Here is a 17,748-nt window from a genome sequence, read left to right as displayed (position 1 = left end):
TTATCTCTGGATCTTTAACTGCTGGTGAATCCTGTGTTACTGGACAGACTTTTTCAGCGACGTCGATTGTTCTTGTTAGTTCTTTCGGGACACTATTCTTTTTCACCTGTTTTCTCTTCGGTTTCTTTTTCAGATGACCGCCGCTGGCGGGAATTCTTCTTTTGCCAGAGTGGCCCATTATTTCGGGAGCGGTTGCATCGGATGTCGACAAATGCCGGCAATCCTGTAGCTCTGTGACTGGACAGGCTTTTTCGTCGAGGACCATTGTTGGAACAGCTGGATTTTCTGCAGTTTTGACCTTTGGTTTCGAAGAACGTTTACTCCGCTGCCATGATTCATTGGCGTCAGTTGAATCATAGACTTTATTGTTTCGCAGCTTCATTGCGCAGCTCACTAGATCCAAATCTGTAGCAAACTAAGATTGTTACCCTTCCTTCCCTTTCAGATGCTGTTGAACGTATGAGGAGCAATCTACGGACCAAAGGATCAGAGAAAAAAGGAATAGGCGTAAACTGAATAATCATGAATAGTCAAGTTCTAACACTGTATTTACTTGTTCCGTACAATATTCTTTCCGCATTTGACGTTTGAAGTTTCAGACGTTCATCACGTACACAAAAGAAAAATACGACAAACTTGGCGCAATTTGTCTTCACTGCTCTATGTCGGACCCTTCCTCGCTAGGATTCATGATTTGGATGTCCAACAGTGGTTCCTTCTTCATCTCCGGATCGGTCGTGTCAACGTATTCAATTGTGTAGCTATCCTCGTCGTATTCGTATTCGTCATAACTAACAGTTTCGCCGCCGTTCGCTGCGCTACATTCGGAACTTTGCACCGCACGCCCAGTTTCCGCACAGTCTGCATCGATGTTTTCCTCTATCTCGTACGCCTCCTCGCCTTCCGATTGCATGTTTGCATCTCGTTTGTGGGCCCTATTCCTGTAATTGGCTTTTACGGCCGACCCCGAGCCAGCTATATGATCCTTGGCGTGAAACTTTTTGGTGTGGATTTGTAGCTTTTTCAAACTTATACAGCGCACCGGACAGTACTTGCAAACATGCGGACTCTCGAGCAGATGGTTCTGCCGGTGAACACGCAAGCTTTTCTTGTAACGGAAGGTTTTCTTGCACAGAGTGCAGCGATACGGGTGAACCGAACACGCCGAGCGTTGGTGCCGCATCAGCGCGTTCCGCGAAACGAAAGCCATCGTGCAGTCCGGACAGTCAAACGGCTTTTCCCTCGCGTGGATTCGTTTGTGCACCACCAGGTAGCTCTTCTGCGAGTATCCCTTGAAGCACTGGTCACAGCTAAAGGGTTTTTCGCCTAATGCAGGAGAAAGGAAAAGGAGTCAAATGAGTGCAAGGGACAAGCAAAATGGAGGCCCCCGAATCCTTACCCGTGTGCGTGCGTTCGTGCCGGACCAAGTTGGGTTTTTGCGAAAACCGCTTGTCGCAGATGCCGCAGCAAAATGGCCGCTCCTTCGTGTGCGTCCGCATGTGGACGTTCAGGGTGTTCTGCTCGAGGTAGAACTTGTCGCAAACGGGGCAGGTGAATACGTTGCGTTTCGTGTGCATGCGCTTGTGCCGGGACAGGGAGGTGGAGTATTTGAATGATTTGCCGCACTCCGGACAGAGGTGCGGCTTGTACCCCAAGTTGCGCAGCTCACCCGTGTGCTTCCGCATGTGCTTACTCAGGTTGGACTTCTCCACGAACGACATGTCGCACTCGGTGCACTGGTGCGGCCGTTCGGTGAGGTGTATCCGCAAGTGGCGTTTCATTTTTTTCTCCGTTTCGAACCACTTGAAGCACTTCGGGCACTCCTTCACGCCAACTGCCACCGTTTCATTTTCGGTGTAATCGCTGCCGGGCTTCGCTTTCACGGCCAACTGCGTGGTGACCTGCGATGGAACTGCTGCTAGTTGCGCTTGTTGATCCGCTCCGCCACGGTTCCCCGTTGGCCGAGCCGCCTTTGCCTTTGCCAGCACTACCGGGATCAGTTGATCCCTCTGGTCCGGTTCCGTTTGGTCCGTTTCCGGCTGGAACTCGTTTTCCATCGCATTCAGAAATATCGACTGGTTCAAGTAACCGCGGAGCTTCTGTTCCGTTGTTTCGCACTGCAACTTGAAGAAGTGTGCCCTCCGAATCTCCAGCACACACGGTATGCAAAGCTGCACCGGTAAACCGTCGCTCGGGACCGCTTTAATCCCCGTTACGGCGCACAGCATTTTGTCCAGGTTCATCGAGAAAAGCTGTTTCATGCGTGGTTTGCTCGCCATACAACAGCGACATATATCCGAAAACACCAAGTTCTCCAACTCGGACGCTGCTAGTTCGTTCAATCCGTCCTCCCTAATTTCGCCCATACTGCGACTTTTACTCATCGCAGGCAACAATAAGTTCAGTATTTAATTTGTATTTAATTATTATGGAACAACCACTTTTAACTCAAACCAACAACTCGTTTTTTGTTGTGATTTCCTCTTCAATGCTCTGATCTTCAGCTGTCTAATGTTGGACTTGCCGCGGCCGTTGACGTTTGGCTTGCTAAAGCAAAAACTCTCCTTCAACGATTATGCCGATTTCCTGGTTGTTGAAAATGAAAGCAGCGCCATTTTATCCCAATGAAACATTGTTTAACGAATCTGTATTTTATTTTTGGTCAACTTTAAAAAGAAAAGATTTTTAGCTTTTTTTAAATTTTTTTTTATTTATTCGCTAATTCGCGAATTAAAAATTAGAATTAGAAGAATTTTTTAAAAGAACTAGGAAAAGAAATACTAGGAAACAAGGTAAGGCAATTCAAGAGAAAAGAAGTTAGATAATGATAATAATGATAATGATCTGCGACCAAATCCAAATCTGCGACAGCTGATGGCGTAATTAATCCTCCACCTCCTCCTCCTCTTCCTCTTCCACGACCACCTACCTAAAAACAAATAAAATATAAATATAAAAAAAAAATTAATAAAATATTAATACCGAACTTGTTATTAATTAACTTGTTTACTTGTTAACTTACTTGACTCGCGTCTTGCTCACGAACCGGCGCATTTGCTTCTCGAAGTCGGAGAACTCGTAAGTCTTGTCGAAATGCTTATGTGCTTTATATAGGGCATTGAGCGCTGAAACGTGGTACGATATGGCGTTGGGTTTTTTTTGGTTTGGGGAAGCCCACACACAAGTGCTGAGGAATTCGTTTGTGAGGAAGAAATTGATCGTTTTCTTCAACAGCTTATCCCCTTTCAAGTTCTTCAAGTTTTTCCCCTTTTTCGCAAAACCGACCGCAATAACGCCGACAAGAGCCGCAAATAATTCTACCGGTCTTTCATCCTGTTCTGCTCCCAACCTACACAACTCAACAGCGTTGTCTATCGGGAACACTAATTTACTGTTGGCTGTGGTGCTGCTGAGGCCGGTGACTGTGACGGTGGCGGTACTGGGGCCGGTTACTGTGGCTGTGGTGCTGCTGAGGCCGGTTACTGTGGCGGTGGCGGTGGTGCTGCTGAGGCCACGGATGTTCGGAATCAAATAATCGTACTCGTTGTCGTCGTCCATCTGCGATGGTGGGTGCGGTGCGATGGTGGTGCTGCTGGGGCCGGTGACTGTGGCGGTGGGGATGTACAAAATCGCATATTCGCTGCTTTTCGCGTCCGACATTATTGGAGGTGACGCGTTGCTGTTTCGGTATGTGTTGGGAGGGTTTGCATGAAAATAACGGGTTGCCGAAACAAGCTGGAAGGCGAGTTTCTACGCTGTAACGGGAACTAACATACCAAACAAGCGATCGGCACGAGAACTAATAATCACGTTTGTTGACGTTTGGCGTGACAGCCGAAAGAGCCGCGAAACGGCTTGGCAATCGTTTTTCTAAGACTCTAAGACAGTAAGACGATTAAAATCGGAGAATTATGAAAATCGGAGAATTAGTATGAAAATCGGAGAATTGGTATGAAAATCGGAGAATTTCTTTTAGCAAAAGAATCTCAAACACGACCAGCCATCAGTTGGCCTTACCATCTTACAGAATACAACTTCTCAAACACCTTTTGGCAGCTGTTAAAATGGTCGCGCAATGTTTACGTTTGTTTCGCGACCGGTTCTTTGATAGTTACGGCACAAGGAAAGTGAGTTCATAGTTTGAGACGTGAAAACATTGTTTCGCTTGGGGAGACGAAAATTTAGTGAGTCATGCTGCTCCGACGATGGACGCTTGCCACTGGCACTCCGCACGCACTGGCCACTTTGACCGGGTTTAAACTGTTACCGCACCGAACGCTGTCGTCGTCACCAACGCAACCCGAGGGACCGTCGAAACCGTTCGCACTGGAACCACTGCGCGATCGGTCGTTCGTGCGTGTCCACGGGACGGATTCCGTCAGCTTTCTGCAGGGACTGATGACGAACGATATGCGCCACTTTGAACACTCGCGGTCACTGTACGCCATGTTTCTCCGCGTGAATGGCCGTGTGTTTTGTGATGCACTCATCTTCCGACATCCGGCAGCTCCTGCTCCTGCCACGGACTTTCTGCTCGAATGTGACCGAGAGGTAGCGCCACGGTTAGAGAAACACTTGAAATTGTACCGCTTGCGAAAGAAGGTCACGGTGTTGGCGGAAGAAACGTATCAACCGTGGGTCGCCTTTGTCCCCGACAGTGACGAACAGCGGGTGGTGACGCTGGACGGGGACATTACAACCGGTGACCGGCCCGATGAGGACCGTGTGAATCTGTACAAAGACCCACGTCTGCCGAGGCTCGGTTATCGTGCGCTGATCCGCGACGATACCCAAGCCGCATCGATGGATCGCTTGTTGGAACTCGTTCCGGGAGTTATCGCGACCGATCCGCAGTACACACCGTTCCGATACTCGCTCGGTGTCGGCGAAGGAGAAACGAACCTTCCCGACGGAAAATGCTTTCCGCTCGAGTGTAACTGTGATTTCCTGCACGGCGTAAGCTTCCACAAGGGTTGCTACATTGGGCAAGAACTGACGGCCCGCACCTACCATACGGGCGTGATACGGAAGCGCTTGATGCCGGTGCAGTTCACCGATGGCTTGCAAGCGCTGGAAGGCATCCCACCGGAAGTGCTGCGTGAAGCGGAGATCAAAAATGAAGATGGGGCTGTAGTCGGGAAACTGAGAGGCTACATAGCGGGCCACGGGATGGCCTTGCTGCGCGTCGAGAAAGTTTTAACGGGCACCACACTAGCGTTAACCGTCCCTGGCATCCCCGCGACTATCCCGTGCCGTACCAAGAAACCCTTCTGGTGGCCAAACGAACTGAACGCACGCTCTTAGGCGCAAAATCTTCCTCACCATGTTGTAGCTTAGCGATTTATTGTTACACCTCCCCGAAATTTCCTCTCCGGCAGATGACCAGCAAGGCACCGGTGATGGCGACAGCAGGCGCGGAATCTAGCAATGCAACGTCCTCAGCGGCCACAGACGTTGCGTCGATCGCGTTCCGATGTGGGCTGTGCGATTTGAGCGAACAATGTGACTACCACGGACGGCGGCCACCGTTCGCCGGGAAGCTGATAGAGCTGGCGGAAGAGTGTTACGTGATGCGTGACCCATTTGCGCCACCACCGCACGCCGTACCTGACAAGCCGCCGTGCGAGTACTTTCTGGTGCTCGGTGCCGACTGCCACCTATGCCGGCAGCCGGTGTGTAAAGCGCCCGATTGCAGCTTCTTCTACGGTGCCACCTTCTGCCGGAGGTGTTGCCACGAGCGGATACAGGACTTTCCACTCGAAGTAAGAAGCAAAATAAAGAAACAATTCTCTTAGCACGTTAGATGGTGGTGGGCCGGCCTGCAACAGCGGGACAGATTGAGAAATGCCTGGGTGGTACGTAGCCTCCTTGGACCAAGCGAACCCATCGCGGCTCAATCTAGTAGTCCAGTAGAAGAGAACGCACGCCTGCTTTGTCACAACGAAACAACATTTATTCCGCTCTTCCAGCTGGTTCTGTGGTCTTTCTCTCGCTCTCTCTGTCTCTGTACAAACTTTCACGCGAAAACTAAAACACTAACTCACTCTAAAGGGCAACGAAAAGCTTTTGCTACGGCCACCGGGGACGACGGGCGTGGGCAAACAGTAACAAACTCTAAATGGCTCTTGCCGAGGCGCACGGATGCGTCAGTCACTTTACGTCGGGTTGAGACCCTGTTGGAATGTGAGCTGCTGTTGCTTCTTCACCTCGTCCTGCATCTCGAGGGCCAATTGTTTGAACTTTTCCGCCTTCTTCTCGTCCCGAGCCGTCCCGTCGCCCTTGGCGTACATCTGGCTGAGGTTGGCACAGGCGTACATATTGCGCAGCTCGCACGCCTTGTACGCGAACTCGAACGCTTTCTCCATGTCCCGCTCGACGACGTACGCGCTGGCCGGAAGCCGGTTCGTGGCAGGAGGCTGACTCTCATTGGCTTTCGCCGTCGCCGTCGCCGCCGTCTCGTCGGCGTGTGACGCCGCGGCGGTCGGTTCTCGTTTCGTTTCGTCCTTCAGCACGCCAGAGATGTACATCCCGGACAGGTAGAAGCATGCGCCGGCATTGTTCATCTGGCAGCTCTTCTTTAGCAGCTCGAATCCCTTCGACACGTCCCGCGGGATCTCCTTCGGCATCAGCTTTGACACCAGCAGCAGCCCACTGTGCAAGCAGGCGTCCGGATCGTTCAGTGTGCAGCCCTTCTCGTAGTAACTGTACGCCTTCGCCGGATCACCCTTCTCCGAGGCGCGCCCCTTGCCCAGAAAGCTGTAGTTGCCGTACTTGAGGCAGCTCTTGCCGTAGTTGTAGTCGTCACAGTTCGATCGGTACACTTTGGCGGCCTTTTCGAAGTCTTTCCGAATGCCCTCGAGATAATCACCGAGCAGGTGGCAGACTGTAAGCGAAACACAAAACAGAACGGCCGGTTGGCGTGAGAGAAGCGGCCATAGTTTGCTGCGTGACCGTACCTTCCGGTTTTTTCTCCGAGTAACATCCGAACCGATACTCTACGCCAAGGTTCTCCAGGTACTCCTTCACGTCGCTTTCATTCTTCAGGTCGAACGACGACATCGCAGGCAGGCTGTGGCCGGTGCGCTCCGGAACCGTACGAAGTGGTCAAACTCTCGCTCCAACCTCGTCTTCTTTTTGCCCTCGTCTCACGTAACGTTTCGATGGATGCAAAATGTTTTCGGTGGCGTGTTTTTTATTTTGCTCGAACCGGTCGAAATGTCACAAGCACGGATGACAGCAGCTGCGGCCAGATTTTTCAAATCTGAAATAAATCATGCAGAAAACGATATTTTTCAAGTTTGAAATAAATCATCACGAAAAACGATACTTTTCGTTGCAGTTCATCTCGAAATACAGTATGCCAAAAACGATAAGTAATTCATCTCGAAAACCGGTGTGTCAAAAATTCGAAGCGATTCACCACGAAATACAGTGTGAGTTGCGCTACCTGCGCCGGGTAGCGATTCATGCTCCCCTGGTAGATTTCGGGCCCGGACCGTGTTCGGAAATTTTGATCAAAATTCGATTTTTTTTCACTTTTGCAGCGATTTGCGCGGGGATGGCGGAATACGTGTTTCAGCTGTTTTTCGATCTCCTTTCGGGGAAAGTGACCATTACGGGTTATTTAAGCAATAAAAAGCAAAACGAGTGTATTGGTAATAAAACAAACAGCATTTTTTTTATTGAAACAAAGCGAACAAACCACGCCAGAGACGCAGACTTTTCGTCTGAAACCATCCGAAACTTTGTTGTGGAACCAATCGAATGTCCCACGCGTTTGGGCTGAGTATCCTTTCTTTCCTCGGCAAACCCATACTTACGTTCGTTTCGATTCGATTCCATTAAAAGACGCACACACAATCAATTCCATTTCGTGTTACGTGTTTTATTGTTTTCACTATTTGGAAAAGGCCTGGTTTTGTGACAAAGCGAACAATGGAGATTAACAGCAAAGCTACGGTACGATCCAGACGATCGCGACACAACGATGAGTCATGCTGCGCCTGACCGTGATTAGACGAGGTTCGACCACCAGCAAAGAGGCACATTTGCGTACGCCTTTGTTGATCCATTTAAACTCAATCAAACAATAAGCGCACTGCGCAGACTACGCGTGGCGGGTCCGGCATCAGTCTCAATGTGATGAATTAAATTTGAAAAATTGTCATTTCCGCAACGGCGATCGCGCGCCACACATGCACCCGCGAGCCGGTTTTCGTGGTTTATTTATTCTTAAATCGGCGGCCGCGGAACGGGGGAAGCGTTTCTCCGGTTCGTGGTAGCTGTATCGTGTCGCCACGAGGAACTCCCTTCGTTGGAGTTGTATTTATCTTTTTGGGGTGAATTGAGGCCATCCGTAGGATTGCCAGCCGGCGGGGGTAGAAAGACTCGGCAGAAGACTCCTTCCTTTTGAAGCCCGGAGAAGCAGCTTACTGTATCTTGGCGGGGATCAGCACACACACTACCTGCGTGCCGGCCGCTATCAGCTCCCATTTTACTTCGACCGATACCTGTAACGACGCGTAGACGGGGGAAGGGGGGGGATTAGTGGAAAACTTATGGGAAGATACTTATACTAAGAGAACCCCATTTGGTCCCGTATCAGTTGATCAAACAAACCGACGAACCAGAAGTTCAACGAGATGGAACGGAAGGTAAAAACGCCAACGGCAAAAAATCGCTAATAAAATGTTGGCCATTCGCGTGATCGTTGGCATGACAAGTTTAAATGATGATGATGATGATCACCGATAAGCCAGATTCCAAATTAAATGCCCAAAGCGCACGTGGGGCCGCAGGGTGAACGATCATGGTTATCTTCGGGTGCTTACCTTCGGGTACTGCTTCAGAACCGGCAAAGTGGTGCTGTAACGGTAGGTGGTTTCCTTCGCCAGCGGACACTCGAGCCCACTGTCCTTGCACCCGTCAGCGTTGGGCAGCGGGAACGGTACCTCCATCCCGAGGATGATCCCGTGCACGACCGCTTTCAGCTCGCTCAGCTCTTCACCTACGGGGGAGAGCAGTTTCAGACAAAGTATAAGAAAAAGGGAGAGACAAAGAATTAAGTCGTCGCGTGTCCTTGGAGCGAATGCCACCCGACTAAATTAGTTAATTCGGCTTAATTGTTGGCTCGATGTTGTCGGCTGGGCGTTAGAAAGCGTTAGCCCTTGCTCCAATGGTCAGGGTCAGCGGTGGATTTGTCCTTGGCCGGGACTTTCTAAGGCTTCCCGAAAGGAGGAAGCCAACGGAATTCACCTCCACTGTACCTACCGCTCGTAAACGTGATGGAAATGGTGGCGTTCGAATTGCGCTTCAGGACGCAGGTCGCATCGTCGTCGCCACAGTTCGACACCTCCACCTTGCTGTACTGACCGATGGCCGTTTCATTGGCTGGTTGGGAAGGAACAAGCATAAAAAACTCCGTGAATTCACCCTCCATCGTCACCGGGATGCGTCACACAATTCCTACCACAATTTGCAAATTCGGCAGCCTCTGTGGCCGACGGTAGCAGGCAGGACAGTAGCAGAACCGTTGCCACGGCTATCACCACCACCGTCGACTTGCCGAAGATCATGATTCTCCCGCTGTTTCAGCACGGACGGACTCCGCAAAACGGGAAGAAAGGCAGGCAGTTACCCGTGTGGACTACGGCTCGGCTTATCAACACACTTTTGGGATGCGCCGCGCGACCAGATAGGGAATGCGATAATGCGCGAACAGCACTACTGTATGCGGGTCAGAACCTTCCTTCTTTCGTTCCAGCGACGACCGTTCGATTAGAGCTTCGGCAGCAGACTGAGCTCGTTCGTGCGTTGGCTACTCGGATTGCCGTATCACTCCGTGAATCACTGCTTATTAGGTCTACCGGAAAGTGTTGTGCCTCTGTTGAGCGATCGATGCAATGGAATAAGGAAGGGTTCGGCTTCGCGTCTTTCTGACCTTTGGAGAAATAAAACAAAAGAGTAAATAATATTGGAAAATATACATAAAAAAAATGTCGATGTTAACAAGATTGAAACCTCTTTTGCTAACGGCCAATTCAAACAAGTTGACGGCGCTGGTCTCAAAGGACAACGGTGAACATATTAGACCAGCAGCGGGCATTGGGAGGTCGAGTGACCAGCAACGAGCCGTGAGAGACAACCGAACCGGCTTTAAAGAAAAAAACGTACTTGATAAATTCCATACAAAATAATAAACATTCTCCGTTTTTGTTTATCCGTTTTGTCCAAGTCCAGATGGTGGACGGTACACAATCGAAGTGTGCATTGTTTCGCGCAGTTTCCATGGAGTCGCGGGACCAGCACCAGCCACCATTATGCACCGCTCCACAGTTTTCGGATGAATCCCTGGGAAAGCGGCGAAAAACAAAACACCACCATTTTCTCACTTGCTTTCAACTTTTGCGGTTTTCTTTGCGCCTTTACGCTCTTGCCCCTGCTCTTTGCTCTCTTCGCCTGCCCATTACAGAGTGTTTTGGTAATATTAGTTCACTAAAAATGTTCTCATAAGTGCCATCGTCATATGCTGTGTCTCTGTTATGCTCTGCTCTGCCGCACTGTTTGTTGAAGATTGCGCTTCGTTTTGCTTTTGTTGGGCTTCACTTTTCGTCACACTCCTTGGTGACGTTATTTACAAGATTGTTTCTTTTTGTTTTTTCCTCCTCTTTCCAATAATCCTCCTCATTCTTGATGCACGCACGCAGGCACGTGCGGGGCGCTTTGCGTTGCCGTTGCTCATACTGGCTGCGCGCGCGCCACCCGACGCCACTGCGGTTTTGTTTTGCACTTAATTTAGGTTTCCCTTTTTGGTGTGCGTACGCACACAGGCATTTGTAACACAATGTTGTATCCGTTTGTTTTACCATCTTTCATGTTTTGTTAAATAAGAGTGCGCACGCTCACTTTGCGCGTACCCAAAACACACGATTTATTATCCTCCGTTTTGTTTGTTATTTTGGAACGTTTTCAACGCTTGTCGCCGGCTGGCGCATAAAATACCATTTACTTTCGATCTAATCGTCTACCCCTACTAAGCCCCCCGCGTGCCACCCGTGGCCCATTTTGGCACGGTGCAAGGGTCGCTATTTACCTACGGCTTTTCTCATCTTCTAAATCTCCAAAATGGCCCAGTTACGGCCCGCCTCGCCCAACTGCGCATAATTTCTTTTGTCTCAGTGCTCATTTTTCCAGGCTGCGCGCGCTCTATCAACATGAAGGTGTGTCCGTTAAATGCTACACAGTTAAATTAACACATACAATTCACAGAGGAACCACCTGCCGCGGGGAGCCCCCCTCTCTACGCCAGGCAGGCGCCGCCAATCACTAGGTTTGGTTTTTGTTTTCCATTACATCGGTATCTCCTTGCGTTTTTCCTTTTTTTTGTTATTTTTGGCAAAGGTAAATTATGGCATCATGTTCATGTTGCCATTCATCAGGCCGAGCGGCCGCGACGTTCCGCGGCTGTGTGTCCGTGATGGTGGGTAAATGATTTTAAAAAGTTCTCTACATCCTGCGCCGGTCCGGTTCCCCGGGAAAGCCTTCCTTCCAAATACGGATGCGGGCTCCAGTTTCAGTATATTGTTTAGTAATATTTATAATGCACAGACACTGGCGCACCAGGGTCATATTGTTCTCTCTCTCTCTCTGGTTTTCTACACAATGGAGCACAATGGCGACCCGTACCGATAAACACACCGGGGTATTTTGTGTACTACGTGTTTTGTTCCTAGAAAATACTTTCATCTGCGTGATCTTGGGCGCGCTGTAGCCGACCAATCACGACGATGGGCCGATGATCACACAGCGTGTCACAGCAGAGTGTATTGCAGCAAATTCATTGCAATCCGGGCGATCCGCGCGATCCTCCTTCCTCCCGATCGTGCGCGAGAGGCGGCTATAACAACGGTGCATACATTTGCATATGGGGATCCTAACGCTACACTTGCCCGCTCATACTGTACACTGCTTGCGGGCGTGCGGGTGTGATTTTCGATTAAATCTGGGTGAGTGTCTGCGTGTGCATTACATATATTCATGTATATCCTCGCGCGCGCGCCTTGAGTTTAGAGCTATCGGAATCCGTTTTATGCAACAACTGCACTCCATACAGTGTCGAACGAAATGGAGAAAAGGTAACGATCGCAAACGAGCCTAAGTGAAAAGAAACAACAACAGCATCTCTCTACATGACCTCGCTTTGCTACAAACACCCACACATACATATAAACAAACACGCACACATATAGGCGCGCACGCGTGAAAGGAACTACCGCGGAGCACCGCGAGGAACGCCTATGTACAGGAGAAGCTTACCAACTGTCCGCAAATCCCCGCACTCGATCGTGGAACAGCCGGCTACACGAAGGACCACCGCACTCCCGCGAGATGTGGCGTTAGTTTCGAACGATCGAAGCACTACACGCGATCGCCCCTGGTGGATGCGGTTTTTTTGTTTGTTCTGTTTCCCATTGTAATATGTTATCGACCCTATTTTCAACACAACACAACGTGGGTTAAGTGTGGTGATGGTGCGTGAACTAAGCTTTTCCGAGTGCCACCTTCCTGTGGACTGTCTCTCTTTCTCTCGAGCGATGATGATGATTTTTACTATAAATTTAAATGCAAAATCCGTAGGATCGTCGGAGCGGTGGCACGGTGGAACGGAACGCAATCAAACCAAAGCAGCCACACCAAACAAGAACGGATTGTGGAAGTTAACCAATTTGCACGAAGCAAGTAGAAAGTATCATAGAACTTAAAAAGATAACGTGATAACCGGGCAAAGAATAAAAAAAATGGAAATATTATATGGTACATTAGTGAAACGATTGAAATAAAAACAAACACAACAAAGAGAAGAGAAGAATATGAATTGTAAAAGAAGTTACGACCGTTCGATTGTGCTTTCGTCCACCGTTCTCCACCGTCTTTCCCCCGTTGGATACACCGTTTTGTTTTGTAGCTAGATATAATGAAGATTTAACGCGTTATATGCACTCTCTATCCCTTCCTCTCCCTCTCTCTCTCTCTCTCTCTCTCTCTCTCTCTGTGCCACCGTGGCATGGCTCGCCTCGACACGCTCGATAATAACGATATCATGAACGGTGAAAGAACGAAACCAAATCATCTACTCTAAAGTCTTGGTGTTGCATAACAGTGAGCTGCTGAATTTATATGTTACTTTTTGTTTGTTTTGTTTTTGTTAGCTTTCTGTCTGCCGCTGCTGCTACCGTTTCCAAAGGGTTACCGTTTTCTTCACTTCCACCTCCATTCCGTACTGGCAAAACGGGAGTTTTGCGCAGGGCAAACCAATCAACTAATGTTGGTGGCTTGCCAGTTGCGCCCCCCAATATAAAGCGCCTCTCGCAAACTACCGGCCCCACACCGTCGCTTGCGCCACATTATTAGTCAGTTAATTAATATCGTATCGTACCGGCCCGCCGTCCACCGGCCGCGGTTTGCACGTGCACAGGGATACTACACTAATGCCACATCCAGAGTTACATCGATTTAAGATGCATATGGGGTTTAGCTACTATCATCTAAAGATAGGATATCTTCCATCGGCTTCCTTCAGCTCCACGGGTTTGCACCACACGCGGAGTCCTTACGCTAGCTAATTGATTGTAAACTACCGCCCGTGTGTGTTCTTCGACGGTGTTCGGCACCCGTTCTGTTCCGTTCCAGTAATGGTTGCTTGCTACCGAGACCGATTCGCGGTCGTCGCATTCATTTGCATTGTAACACTTTTGAGGATTGTTCGTGCGCTTTTTGTAGTTCTATGTATATATATATTTTTTTGTTTGCTTTTCGTTTTTCTCAATCTACACCACCTAAGGGAGCGTCGTCGTCGTCTCGGATGACTGCCACCTAAGACGCCGCGGAAGAGTATGTGTAGTCGACAAATGCTGAGGAATCTACGTGTCCACACGTAACACCTATGCGCCGGGGCTTGTTCGGTTAGTTAGTTAACGGGTTAAGCTTCACCTCTTGATGCCACACAACGCTGCAAGCGCGGTGCTACCCTATTGTCATTGATTGTGTCGTGACCCAACAGGAGAACTACAGCGGGCGTAAAACGCAAAAGAAACCGGCGACAAGGACTACTACTGTGTGTCGGGCGTCGGGGAGATCTGTGCGCGTTTCCTGCAACTCGCTACGCACTATCAACCTAAATTGATAACGGAAGAATGTTGGATTGATTGCACTGTTGTGGCCTCGCGCGCTCTGAACTTTTTCACCCGTTAAGCGCCAACCGTCGGGGGGTTCGGGGATTTACCTAATTGTGAGCTACTCAGTGCAAAGGTCGTTTTAAAAACTTTCAGCCCGGGCCAGGTGGCCTGCGAAGGTTTCGGAGCCCTGTCTTACAATGCCCCAAACTTTCTAGCTGCTACTGTGGGTGTGTTTAGCCTTGTGTGATAGTAAGATGTTAGTTTGAGGACCTCGTAACCTAATTATTCCTCTTACCCCTCCATCTTCTGCTTACATCTTTTATCACGTCTTCGTACGATACTAAATTGACACATTCACTAGTCTAAACACGTGTGTGGGCTCTGTTTGTTTACTATGGTTCGGGTTGTTATCACTAGTCTGATTATTATAGTCTCCCCGTGCGCGTATTGTTTCTTACTGCGCCGAGACCCATCGGTAACGCGTTCGAACCGGCGCTGAACCGGTAGAAAACCGCCGGTTCCAGTCACCTAAAACCCCAGAGCATGCCACTTTAACCGTGTGCCGGTTGTTAATACTTTCCCTGCTACTGCTGCTGCTGCTGTCATGTGACTGAAATGGCCCTGGCCTTGCTCTGTTCTACTAAACCTATCAAATATCAAACTGTCCCGGATATCGATCAGTCGCCACATACACTAATAAGAGGGACCCACACGGGCCCCCCCTCCGTGGGGGGACAACAGGAAAAAAGCACATTTGCGGCTTACTGTCCACCTACACTTTGCGTTCCGAGTTGCGTGTGCGTGCGTGTCTGCGTCGTTCATCGGAACACATCGCCCTTCTATCATCGCCGCATTGTTTTTCTCATGTAGCGTTTCATTCGCAAACTCCTTTTTGTTTTTGTTTTCCTAATAGAAAAAACCCGTTTTGCTTCTCGGAGTCGTCAAGTCGTAATACTATTCTGCGCCCACGTTGGCCGCACTCGCACGCACACACGGAACCACCCAAAAACAATGCACGTCGGATGTCGGCGTTGGTACCGGCGATCACCGGCCGGAGAGGCAGCTGGTCATAGCCTGCCAGCTGGGCAGCCAATGCGCGTCACCTTGGTAACCACACGCTCAGGGATGTGTATATGTGTGTGTGTGTTTAGGTATCCTTGCACTTCATCTTCAGCAGTGGTTCCTTCAGACGATTCGGTTCTATGAAGCAGGACCGAGATCGTAACAGCAACCGCTAGTTGGAGCCTCCGTTGGCGCTCTTCGGGCCGGCGCCACCGATTACGCCACTGCCGGCTCCACCGCTGGAGATGATCATTCCCCCGCCGCCGCCCGTCCCACCACCCGCCTGCTTGCCGTCCGTGGCGCCACGTTGGCCCTCGGTGCCATAAATTTTGCCCGCCTTTTTCGCCATCGACCCGAGCAGCTCCTGGCTCTCCTTGTGCGCTGCCCGCAGCGACAGGGCCCACTCCTTCAGCCCGATTTCGTCCTGCCGAAGGGAAGGATAAAAAGCGTATTATGAGCGACACTCGTGAGGACGACTCTTGCCCGGCCGGACCGGGATCTTACCGAATTGGTGAGGATTAGTTTGCCGTCCCGGATGCCGTCACGAAACCGTATCTGCACGCACTGCTCGTTCTTGAACTGCACAAAGTCCGGTGACACCTCCTCCATCTGATCCATGAACACCAGTTCCGGCTTGGTGCTGCCACTGTCGGTGTGTAGTTCCAGTCTGTAACGAACGAAAAGGTGGTTCCAGTCGCAGGGAAACACGAACCGGGTCGGGACCTCCTACCAACCTGTTGGGATAAAGTTTGGCGTAGCGCGTCTGCCAGACGGACGCGAACGATCCGCCGTACTTTTTGATGTACCCGTGCAGTATGCAGTCGGAGTCCTTCTCGTCCGCATCGAAGCGCTGCTTCTGCTTGGCCTTCCGCTTCTGCTCCACCTTGTCCGCCTCCGTGTTGACGGTCTCGAACACCGTTTCCGCGACCTCCTGTTGCCACCTGAGCGATCGGACGGAAAGTAGAAAGCGGATTATCGCATGGAGCGCGAATACGAGTACGCAGGAATCCCGCACACGCCCCTTACCGTTCCGAGATCGTTAGCGGGAAGTACCGGTACAGTTCCTGGTCCTGTTCGGTCAGCTTGATGCCCTTGGTGTCCTCCTCGTCGAACGAGCCGATGTCGAACGCGTCGGCCGCGTTGACCTCGCCGCGCGGTGGTATCAGCGGTGGCGTGTACTTCTGGTAGTACACCTGGTTCCAGTCGATGCCGGTGAAGAACGGGTGGGACTTTACCTCCTCCGCCCTGATTGAAGGACCCGTGTGGGACGCATTATTGATTGACCGGCCGTTGTGCCGCCGGCGCCGCCGCCACGTCCTCTACTTACCCGCCACCCTTACAGCCTAACCGCTTGTCGATGTCGCGCTGCAGCAGGCCCTCCAGCAGGTCTCTCAGTTCTTTGCTGAACGACTCCGGCAGTTCCACGTTCTGCAAGCAGGAAGGTTGCTTTTTTAAGATACTCATTTATTATTCATACACAATTTTCGTTCGCTGTCGGGGGGGCGGGAAAGGCGAAAGTGATTACGTGAGTGGCTCAGGGGACTTTGTTAGTCCCGGACGGGGCGCTATTGCTGTTGCCACCACCGGCACTGCGTGCACCAATTTTCGGGGCCGGGTTTCGATCGCTTCCAACTCGATTTTGAATTTTGAATTTCGCAGACACACGCAGACCGGATGGGCGCTACTAACGAAAGCGTTTCTTTGGTGGAGAAAAACCTATTAGTTTCTGTGCTCGCTTCCGTTTGTTACGTTATTGGGGTAGGGTAGGGTTAGTAAATGAGCAACGTAAAACGTGTTAGCCAAACACGGTCCCCTAAGTCCGAATCCGAAACCAAAAATGCAGAGCGCGGGGGCAAATAAATGGCAAAGTGTGACATTTCAACATACCATCGTTAGCGTCATCCGGTCGATCTCGTGCTTGTCCTTGGTTTTGTGCTGCCGGAACGGCGAGTGACCCTTGAGCAGTTTGTACAGCATGCACCCGAAGCTGAACCAGTCGGCACTGGAGTCGTACGGGGTGCCCTTCGACAGCACTTCCGGCGCCATGTAGCCGTGCGTGCCGACCGACGCGTGCGGCTTCTTTTTGCTAAAATCACAGGCCAGCCCGAGATCGGAGATGCGCACGTGGCCGTTCTCGTCCAGCAGAATGTTGGCCGGCTTCAGGTCCCGGTACACGATGAACCGCTTGTGCATGTGCTCCAGTCCGAGGATTACCTGTGTTGGAAGAAAGTGAAAATGGCGAAACGGTATTTAATATTCTATTGGTGCTAAACATAAAAGTTGCCTTATAAGGTTCAGTTTCGTAAAATTCTTTCCAAAAATAAACGGTGCAACTGAATATGAAGTTGATGTTTTTGACAGATCCGAATCCGGCAACTGACGGCTGACGAAAGGAACCTGAATCGCTGGTGTTCGTGTTCTTGTCTTCTAAAACACTCGTCTGCAGAAAACTTTATCTGCATGAAACATAATTATCAAGTTCCATTGGCCAGATCACTCGTCGGACCCTCGA

The 17,748-nt window shown here is 50.3% G+C and overlaps 7 protein-coding genes across 7 annotated transcripts in view; 2 read left to right on the top strand and 5 right to left on the bottom strand.

The window, feature by feature from the left end:
• Window positions 1-523: 523 nt before the first annotated feature.
• LOC131216229 (zinc finger protein 771-like) lies at window positions 524-2,409 on the bottom strand. The gene is made up of 2 exons (XM_058210663.1): window positions 1,400-2,409; window positions 524-1,326 (listed from the first exon to the last, which is right to left on the bottom strand). The coding sequence occupies exons 1-2, from the start codon at window positions 2,382-2,384 to the stop codon at window positions 653-655; spliced, it is 1,659 nt and encodes a 552-aa protein (XP_058066646.1). The 5' UTR covers window positions 2,385-2,409; the 3' UTR covers window positions 524-652.
• Window positions 2,410-2,738: 329 nt separating this feature from the next.
• On the bottom strand, window positions 2,739-3,782 carry LOC131209031 (uncharacterized). The gene is made up of 2 exons (XM_058202004.1): window positions 3,023-3,782; window positions 2,739-2,929 (listed from the first exon to the last, which is right to left on the bottom strand). The coding sequence occupies exons 1-2, from the start codon at window positions 3,658-3,660 to the stop codon at window positions 2,926-2,928; spliced, it is 642 nt and encodes a 213-aa protein (XP_058057987.1). The 5' UTR covers window positions 3,661-3,782; the 3' UTR covers window positions 2,739-2,925.
• LOC131209041 (cysteine-rich DPF motif domain-containing protein 1) lies at window positions 3,402-5,795 on the top strand. The gene is made up of 2 exons (XM_058202015.1): window positions 3,402-3,687; window positions 5,379-5,795. The coding sequence occupies exon 2, from the start codon at window positions 5,379-5,381 to the stop codon at window positions 5,793-5,795; it is 417 nt and encodes a 138-aa protein (XP_058057998.1). The 5' UTR covers window positions 3,402-3,687.
• On the top strand, window positions 4,121-5,304 carry LOC131209021 (putative transferase CAF17 homolog, mitochondrial). Its single transcript, XM_058201991.1, has one exon. The coding sequence runs from the start codon at window positions 4,192-4,194 to the stop codon at window positions 5,302-5,304; it is 1,113 nt and encodes a 370-aa protein (XP_058057974.1). The 5' UTR covers window positions 4,121-4,191.
• Window positions 5,796-5,928: 133 nt separating the features above from the next.
• Window positions 5,929-7,173, bottom strand: LOC131214015 (cytochrome c oxidase assembly factor 7 homolog). Its single transcript, XM_058208330.1, has 2 exons — window positions 6,957-7,173; window positions 5,929-6,883 (listed from the first exon to the last, which is right to left on the bottom strand). The coding sequence occupies exons 1-2, from the start codon at window positions 7,057-7,059 to the stop codon at window positions 6,156-6,158; spliced, it is 831 nt and encodes a 276-aa protein (XP_058064313.1). The 5' UTR covers window positions 7,060-7,173; the 3' UTR covers window positions 5,929-6,155.
• A 953-nt stretch (window positions 7,174-8,126) lies between these two features.
• Window positions 8,127-9,818, bottom strand: LOC131209287 (NPC intracellular cholesterol transporter 2 homolog a). Its single transcript, XM_058202323.1, has 4 exons — window positions 9,470-9,818; window positions 9,271-9,390; window positions 8,832-9,007; window positions 8,127-8,510 (listed from the first exon to the last, which is right to left on the bottom strand). Exons 1-4 carry the CDS (start codon window positions 9,573-9,575, stop codon window positions 8,430-8,432), a joined length of 483 nt encoding a protein of 160 aa, XP_058058306.1. The 5' UTR covers window positions 9,576-9,818; the 3' UTR covers window positions 8,127-8,429.
• A 5,590-nt stretch (window positions 9,819-15,408) lies between these two features.
• The window catches only part of LOC131207181 (G protein-coupled receptor kinase 1), a 77,570-nt gene continuing 75,230 nt past the window's right edge, over window positions 15,409-17,748 (bottom strand). Inside the window, exons 8-13 of the mRNA XM_058199796.1 lie at window positions 17,124-17,450; window positions 16,564-16,682; window positions 16,263-16,481; window positions 15,971-16,177; window positions 15,741-15,903; window positions 15,409-15,660 (exon numbers count right to left, since the gene is read on the bottom strand). Of these exons, the coding sequence (XP_058055779.1) occupies window positions 15,409-15,660; window positions 15,741-15,903; window positions 15,971-16,177; window positions 16,263-16,481; window positions 16,564-16,682; window positions 17,124-17,450 (1,287 nt within the window). The remainder of the gene's footprint in view (window positions 15,661-15,740; window positions 15,904-15,970; window positions 16,178-16,262; window positions 16,482-16,563; window positions 16,683-17,123; window positions 17,451-17,748) is intronic.

Source organism: Anopheles bellator, chromosome 1, assembly GCF_943735745.2.
Source record: "Anopheles bellator chromosome 1, idAnoBellAS_SP24_06.2, whole genome shotgun sequence".
Classification (NCBI taxonomy): domain Eukaryota; kingdom Metazoa; phylum Arthropoda; class Insecta; order Diptera; family Culicidae; genus Anopheles; species Anopheles bellator.
This window is presented reverse-complemented; position numbering and strand designations above follow the sequence as displayed.

Coding starts and splice junctions, on each gene's coding strand:
- LOC131216229 (XM_058210663.1), bottom strand. CDS start 2,384: ATGAGTAAAAGTCGCAGTATGGGCGAAATTAGGGAGGACGGATTGAAC. Junction 1,327..1,399: donor GCACGAACGCACGCACACGG/GTAAGGATTCGG, acceptor CTCCTGCATTAG/GCGAAAAACCCTTTAGCTGT.
- LOC131209031 (XM_058202004.1), bottom strand. CDS start 3,660: ATGTCGGACGCGAAAAGCAGCGAATATGCGATTTTGTACATCCCCACC.
- LOC131209021 (XM_058201991.1), top strand. CDS start 4,192: ATGCTGCTCCGACGATGGACGCTTGCCACTGGCACTCCGCACGCACTG.
- LOC131209041 (XM_058202015.1), top strand. CDS start 5,379: ATGACCAGCAAGGCACCGGTGATGGCGACAGCAGGCGCGGAATCTAGC.
- LOC131214015 (XM_058208330.1), bottom strand. CDS start 7,059: ATGTCGTCGTTCGACCTGAAGAATGAAAGCGACGTGAAGGAGTACCTG. Junction 6,884..6,956: donor CTCGGAGAAAAAACCGGAAG/GTACGGTCACGC, acceptor TTTCGCTTACAG/TCTGCCACCTGCTCGGTGAT.
- LOC131209287 (XM_058202323.1), bottom strand. CDS start 9,575: ATGATCTTCGGCAAGTCGACGGTGGTGGTGATAGCCGTGGCAACGGTT. Junction 9,391..9,469: donor TGCCGAATTTGCAAATTGTG/GTAGGAATTGTG, acceptor CTTCCCAACCAG/CCAATGAAACGGCCATCGGT. Junction 8,511..8,831: donor TTCTGAAGCAGTACCCGAAG/GTAAGCACCCGA, acceptor GCGTCGTTACAG/GTATCGGTCGAAGTAAAATG.